At 36.0% G+C, this 7928-nt stretch overlaps 1 protein-coding gene across 2 annotated transcripts; it reads left to right on the top strand.

Annotated features, from left to right (window-relative positions):
* The first annotated feature begins 996 nt into the window (after positions 1 to 996).
* Positions 997 to 7382, top strand: LOC136063612 (homeobox protein knotted-1-like LET6). Of its 2 annotated transcripts, none has more exons than XM_065764244.1 (4): positions 997 to 2168; positions 2619 to 2874; positions 6604 to 6830; positions 7061 to 7382. In XM_065764244.1, exons 1-4 carry the CDS (start codon positions 1875 to 1877, stop codon positions 7262 to 7264), a joined length of 981 nt encoding a protein of 326 aa, XP_065620316.1. In that variant the 5' UTR covers positions 997 to 1874; the 3' UTR covers positions 7265 to 7382. The 2 variants fall into 2 exon arrangements, with proteins under 2 accessions (XP_065620316.1, XP_065620317.1); XM_065764245.1 differs by having other exon boundaries at positions 1002 to 2168; positions 2619 to 2871.
* Positions 7383 to 7928: the final 546 nt, after the last annotated feature.

Genomic DNA, 7928 nt, shown 5'->3' with positions numbered 1-7928 from the left:
GAAGCAGACAAGATGAATGACTCTGTTGTCTGATATAAATAAATCTAACTTAGGGATCAAAATTGAAACGAAAATGCTATCATGCAATCAGTGTGCAAAACCAGCAATCAGTCAATGCATCGCCTGTCTTTGGCTCACCTAAGTTTCTACCAACCACCATGCTCGAAACATCCGGTGGAGCCTTGCAAAGGCTTGTTTCATCAGTGCTGGTCAGATTTTGTATAGTCCTAGCAAAAATTGTGTTTTTTCGATATTGTGAATGACCTTTGTATGGTGGATTTGTAAAAGAATATGTAAATATTTATGTGAAAAATTAATGTTTTTGTGATAGAATTGATGTTATTTATGAAAAAAAAATTATATTATTTTATGCCACAATTTTGATGTGTCAAGTTATAAGTGTAAAAAAAAAATAGCGATTTTTTTTTTTTTTTTAGAGAATTTTAAATTTATAGTGTCCGCTTTTAATGATAGAGTTTTATCATCAGATCAAAACACCAATCAATTTTTGGTGTAGACAAATATTGAACTCTAAATTTCTTATTTAACCATAAAATTTTTTACCAATTAAACTAATTGAAATCTAACAATTTTACTTAAAAGTAAGTTAATAATCTACTGCATGAAACATTTATAAAAATAAATAAATAAATAAATAAATAAAAGATGTGGTCTAAAATTACTCGTCATTTGTAATATGCCTTGCACATGGCATTGTAATAAATTTCAAAAGATAAATAAAAAGACTTGTTGGGAGAAGACTAGAGGAAAAGACATTCGGAGTGTCCCACCAACTTTCTATCAGCTCTCTCTTTTTTTCTCGCAGCTCCCAAAACCCACTTTTTCTACTATAAATTATTATTGATTAGACCCATATGGCTGAGATTGAATGGTTGACAACAAAATGAGAACTATATTTGAAGAGGAAGAGATAGAGACGATGTCGTTTTGCATGAATATAACCCAGCAAACGGTGTCGTGGTTCCAGGTTTGCCTTTGTTGTTTTGCCCTAGAAAGGCTTAACACTCCCCAAAGTGAAACATAAACACTGTGTCTACCCGTGTGTATGAGAGGACAACATGAAATCACAAAGGGAATATTAATATAATGGAAGGAGGGGCTGTGATTGAGAGGGCAGTGGGTACCATCAAATGGACGGTTGAGATTGATTACCATCAATCACTAACACCACGAATTAAGCTTCGAGCATCAGAGCCAGAAGTTTTCTTTTTCTTCCCATCAATTCAACCCCATTAACTTGATTATCCATATGATTCTCTCCATAATTAAGCAACATTAAGTAGTACCTTTTTCTCTCTCTCTTTCTCTGTCTCTCTCAGAGTGAACCAGTAAATAGTAAGTTCCTCTTTCTCTGTCTCTCTCAGAGTGAACCAGTAAATAGTAAGTAGATCAGTGGCAGTGCAATAAACGAGGAGGTGATAAGAGCTAGGTTTCATCGGGAAGGAAAGGGTCTCAGACTCTCAGGAGAACTTGCAAAATCGCTCGTTTACCCCGCGTGCAACCTTCTGTTCATCTTAAACTCCTCTCTCTCTCTCACTAGCTATATATTACGTACATATATATCTCCCACGGAGAGAGTGAGAAAAGAGAGAGGGAACAGTGAAATACTGTTTGCGCATAGGAAGTAAAGAAAATACCCATTTCCAAGAGAGACTGAATCTACTTTTTACAGACAGCCAAGAAGGAGATACGAAAAAAACCCTATTTTCTGTAAAAAGACTAAAAGTTTTTAAGCTTGAAAACCGGGAGTGCTCTTTAGGGAGACCAATAGTCTTTATAAAAACTAGTGTGTGAGAGTGCTGAGACACACCGAAAGAGATTTTTATGGGTTTTTAGAGAGAGAGAGAGAGAATATGGAAGGAGGATCTAGTGGAAATGGCACTTCTTGTATGATGGGGTTTGAAGACAACAATATGATGATGCCTCTAATGAATTCTGGTCATGAAGCAAATAGTAATTTTAAGCCATTTCTTCCTCTACCTTTGAATACCAATTCTTATGGCCAAAAGACCTCTGGTTTGATGCCACCGCAAGATATTGTGAACCCCATGGAGACCAACAATAGTAGTTGTATGACTATGAGGGCAAAGATTATGGCTCATCCTCTCTTCCTTCGACTATTGGCCGCCTATGTCAATTGTCAAAAGGTGATGAATTCTAACTTCTACCTAGTCAAATTCAAACCTCTTTTTCTCTTTCTCATCAGAAGCCCAGTTCATGAAAAGTTTTGGTTTTTTATTTTTTATTTTATTTTCTCTCTTGCTCTTTCTTAACAAAGGCTTATAAACAGACAGAATTTTCGGAAATCTCTTTTTCATTATAATTGGCAGTAGTTTTTGTAGTCCATGAAAGAATAATCAGAAACCTGCTCCTAGTTTAAACCCTCAACTGTCCCTGTCTTCATGTTGGTTTCTCTCTCACTCTCTCCAATAAAACCATTTGTTGGATCCTGTGATGAAGGGTTCCTAAAGATTTTATAGTGGAAAGCCAAATGTCCCCTTTTTCTTTTATTTCTTAAATGGTTTTTTTCTTTTCCCACTAGTTTTATTTGCATGGCGATGTTATTTTGATGCTAGAGAAAATACTAATGATTGTAGGTTGGGGCATCTCCTGAAGTGGTGGCTAGGTTAGAGGAGGTCTATGCTAATTCTGAAGCTGCCATGGGTGGTAGGTCAGGAAAAGTTTGCATAGGTGAAGACCCTGGACTGGACCAGTTCATGGAGGCCTATTGTGAGATGCTCACCAAGTACGAGCAAGAACTCTCTAAACCTTTCAAAGAGGCCATGCTTTTCTTCTCAAGGATCGAGTGCCAGCTCAAAGCCCTAACAGTTTCTTCCTCAGATTTAGCTGGTGGTGACACTCTTAATCCTCTTTTCTTGATCATCTAAACCTTTTTTTAATTGCAATCTAAAGTATCTGTTTTGTTTTTTGTCTTTTTCCCTTCAAAGAGGTCATGTTTTTTGTTTTTGTTTATCAGAGGTAGGTAGAGGGTCAATCCATGTGCTGTGTAATCTTTCATGGAAAATGAAAGTGCTAGACGAATAATTGAGTTTGATCAGTCTATACAAAAGGAAATTTCCTGTTTGGAGGCTAGAGTAAAGGGGTACCAGATGGGGTATAGATCTCTATAGATTTAACTCTCTTCTGTTTGTCTGTGCCTACAATTGGATATTTGCCATCTTATTGTAGCCTTTTCTGACCCAAACTGTCTTAACTTCTGAACCCTTCTAGCCTTTTAGGGTTTCTTTTATAAGTTATTTGATAGGTTTTTAAAATTATTGAAGAAACAATTGAAAATGGTTTCAGGCTGGAGAGAGACAAATGTCACTTTTATGATAAATGTTTGAATGCAGTTGCTCGAACGTCTAATATTTGATTTCAACTGAGAAGGAAAAAAAAATGGTAGATTTTATAGAAATGTGAAAAACGAATATTTAATTCATAGTTGTAAGTTTATTACTGTTTGTATGTTACTGGTAAAGAGAGGAAATTGCATCTCAAGTTTATGAGGTTGCTGTTCACTTTCCATATGGCGGAAAGGCACATATGTGAAAGAACAATCAAAATCTTGTAGCGTGAGGGAGAGAAACACAAGTGAAGAACTCATGAAATGATCTTCTCCCCAATGTCATATATCTTCTATTGTAATGGAATTGGGGCTAGGCTTGAATATGGAAAGTTCATTCGTCCAAGGTAGGTGATCATCATGGTTGCCTGTTTTGGAACAAATGAGCTACTTAGACATCAACTGAATGTCTTAGCGTAAATAGAAACCGTACATTTTGCTATTGATCGTAGAAAGAGGGAAATGGTCTTCTCATATATAAAAATGCAGTTGATCGGATGAACTCCACTTGACATATTAATGCACCATATATAGTTTTCAGCATACAAAAATTCATGTATTAAAATGCTCGGGTTATCATAGCTTCTTATTTACTTGTATGAGTCTTTCTTTTCTTCTCTCTTTTTAAATTTAGATAGCTTCCATCCCTATTTTATTTTCAGACAGCTATTCCTAGAGTCCAGGAAAGACTTTTCTCTAGCCCTTTAAAAAATTTATATATTAATTTAGGCCTCCAAGCTTGACTAAGTCGGGGTCTGTATTCATTTTGTAGAAGCAAGCTTTGTCTTGCCCTAAAGGGATCTCTACCCGTATTCAGATAGTATTGTGAAGTGCATGCATTGAACTCTTGCTAGCCTTTTGCTGAAAATAGATTAGCAAAATAGCCCTTTTAAAATGTATTAACTACCAAAATTGAGCAATTGTTATTAGTAAATTTGTATTCAATAATCAGTTGTGACTTTTCAGTTGTGAATTTTTAATGCTGAGTTTTTCTACTCTAGCTACCTAGCTTAGAATCAAGCTCCAACCATAATGCATATGATGGATTGATGTAACATGATCAATCCAAGTATGTTATCATATGCTTATAATAATGAAAAATAGCTCCTTTCGAACATAACTATGTGATCTAACAGTTCGAAGATTCTACCATATGTATAAGTAGTAGTATATGAGGCAATCGCATATCTATGTGATCTAACAGTTGGAAGAGTCTACTATATGTATAAGTAGTAGTATATGAGGTAATCTCACATCGGAAATGGTGGAATTAACTTAAAACATTGAAAGTCAAAATGGTTTGATTTTCGAAAGCTCTCTCGAGCAAGCCTCGCGAAAGAATTCATTGAAGGTTCTGTTTGAGGATCGTGTGGGTAGGTTGTCGTGCTAGATTGAGTGAAGTTTCAGTTTTCAATGACTTTTCAATTGTGACTAAATTAATTAACAAGAATACAAGAAAATCCTAAGAATTCATTAAGATTGCTATTTGTAGAAGTAAAAGGGGCGTTGTTGTATTCTAAAGGTGATTTGTCACTATCCCATTATTAAACTCTCAAAGAGTGGGAGCAAATATTTTCTCAAAGACAACAATTCAACGCACCTCAAAGCTAAAACTTTGATTGATTCTTTTTCTTTTCATCTCATATTCCTAACATATTTAGCTGACATTATGGATTAAAACTTAAACTGTATAAAGTACCTGATATTTTCAATTAGAATACCCATCTCACTATAACACTTTGAATATTAATTATCAATCTATCTCAAATTCTTCATTAATGGTGACATTCTTTGTTGCTCCAACATAGGCTTTATTTTTTATAAGTGAACAAACATTGATGGTAACAAATTCTATAAATCGATAAAGCTAATTAATGGACACTTGTATCTACACTTTTCTTCTTAAAAAGACTTTCAATTATTGCACTAGATTGACTTGAACTCGCACAGATCACGTCTAGACAAATAGAAGCAGGGTGGCAAGCAGGCATATATTGAGTTGATCAGGATCATAATGTACCACCAAATTTTGCAGCCGACATCCACGATGGCTCACTCTATCGGCATTGACCTAATGGTAGCCCTCTCTCTTTCTTTTTTTGGCGGCTCCACTCATCTATCAGTTATTCAATGACTTAGTAAGTCATTGTAATCTAGCCTCTAGGTCACCCCTATGAGAACTGATCATAAAGCCACAACTCATTTGATCTCATACTCAATGAGCAGTGTCTAATTACTTGATGTGATGATTAGCTCTGATGCCAAACAATACAAACCTATTCAATGACCTAGCCATTTTAATCTAGCCTCTAGGTCGTCCCCTCCGAAATCTGACCACATACTCGACGTGGTGGTTGGCTTTGATACCAAATGTTACAAACCCATGGGTACAACTCACCCTTAAAAACCGGTTTGTAAGGAAATGGTGCCCAAGAGCTTTTATATATATATGTGTGTGTGTGTGTGTATGTGTTTAAGTTTACACTTAAGCAATGTGGAACACTAGGATCATAATAGAGGTATAGTGTAAACGTGACTAACGCTTTTTCTTAGGTCATTCAAAGCCAACCCTGTAACCTCATGTGGGTTCAGACACTGTCCTACAAATTGGGCTATGACGAGGATGTCAGTGATTTAAGTGGGGGAGTTTATGATGCTCCATATTGATTGGATATTGATCTAGTGTGTTGTGGGGTGTGTTTTAACTCTCACACTAGGCATATATTAGGTTGAAATGAGATTTATAAACAATTATAATGAGACTTAATTGTAAGTAGACTAGCCTTTTTAAGATTTGGTGCAGATGCTACTAGCACTTTCCTTTGAAAATTACACATACTTTATTCTTCATTCAGTGATTCATCATTATAATTATTTGTATTATAATTGTTCCTGAACACTGATTGAAGTCCTGACAAACTCCAGAGTTGAAAATATTATTTAGTTTTTGCATAAAATATCTTTAGGAACTATGAATGACTCCACATATTTCCATTATTCAGTGATTTATCACGGTCTCTCTCTCCCTTCGTGCCTATTACTTTGAATTGATGTGATTAGTGTCTTAAATTTTTAGCCATCCTACAAGCATTTGATATGAGTTATTGAAATCAGTTATAATTTATTGTTTTAAATTCCTCTATCTTTTTATTATGGTATTTTTTGTAAAATGAATCATGAATGCCTACCTGCACCTCTAGTAATTTTCTTATCTGATCTCTTGGCCTCCATTATAGGTCGAAATGGATCTTCTGAGGAAGAAGTTGATCTGAATGACAACAGCATAGATCCTCAAGCTGAAGACCAGGAACTGAAAACTCAGCTTCTGCGGAAGTACGGTGGATATCTGGGCAGTCTAAAGCAGGAATTTCTTAAGAAGAAAAAGAATGGGAAATTACCAAAGGAAGCCCGGCACCGGTTGCTAGACTGGTGGAGCAGACACTACAAGTGGCCATACCCATCGGTATGTATATATAGCCTATATCCTTGTTCATTTTACATTAGTTCTGTGCCAAAATCAACCACACATTGATGTTGACTCCATCCTAGAAGTTTATAAGTTTGCATTTTAACCCTAGAACTCTCTGAAATGAAATATTAGAAAGTGGCCATGTTAGAAATGGTTTGTTGACCATCCCATAAGGAGATTGATTTATTCTTGTTGGGATAATTCAAATTATCATGCTTATTCAGGAGTCCCAGAAGGTGGCACTTGCAGAATCAACAGGTCTGGATCTGAAACAGATAAACAATTGGTTCATCAATCAGAGGAAACGCCATTGGAAGCCTTCAGAGGACATGCAATTTGTTGTGATGGATGGTACTCATCCCCACTACTACATGGACAATGTTATGTGCAATCCCTTTCCAATGGATTGCACAAATATGCTCCTTTAATGACATTTTACTGTCACTGTAACAATATTGATGCAACTCTGTTAACCTATCAAAAAATATATGTATTGATGCAACTCTGTTATGTATGAGAATGAGACGCTCTAATATTTATATTTAACTGCTTGACGTTCCAGAACTGCTATTCAAGTACATGTTTGTATCAGTTTTCCATTGACCAAAATTACCTTGGTTTATATTTAGCTTAGCACCTTCAAGCACGGGTTGGCCAAGTGTAGCAAGGCTTAATTACTTTGCTAGATGTGACACACTGACATGGTTGAAGCACATTGAATTTGATGCTCAGAATGCACAATGCTTACCATTAAGGTTTTTCTTAAGTACAGTAGGACTAGTTCCCCAGTGGCATATCATGCAGATTTGGTTTGCCTCCCTGTCCCAATTCCTTTTTTATCATAGGTGTTGGAACGCCATGAATCACGTAGTCTTTGGTGGCCACAACGTTGCCTAGTCAGCAGCTAAGCATGTTGTTCGATACTGTCAACCCCTATTTTGCCTCACCAGTATATCCTCCACATAAGTTGTAAGTGTTGATGCCAAAAAGGCTGGAACAGCGCAGTGGCATGTGAAAGTCGTGTTCTAGTGGCTTTTGGATTATCTACTTTAACTTTCAATTTTTTAGTTTATTCACCTGTATACATACATT

Source organism: Quercus suber, unplaced genomic scaffold, assembly GCF_002906115.3.
Source record: "Quercus suber isolate HL8 unplaced genomic scaffold, Cork oak 2.0 scaffold_547, whole genome shotgun sequence".
In the NCBI taxonomy this organism is placed as follows: domain Eukaryota; kingdom Viridiplantae; phylum Streptophyta; class Magnoliopsida; order Fagales; family Fagaceae; genus Quercus; species Quercus suber.
This window is presented reverse-complemented; position numbering and strand designations above follow the sequence as displayed.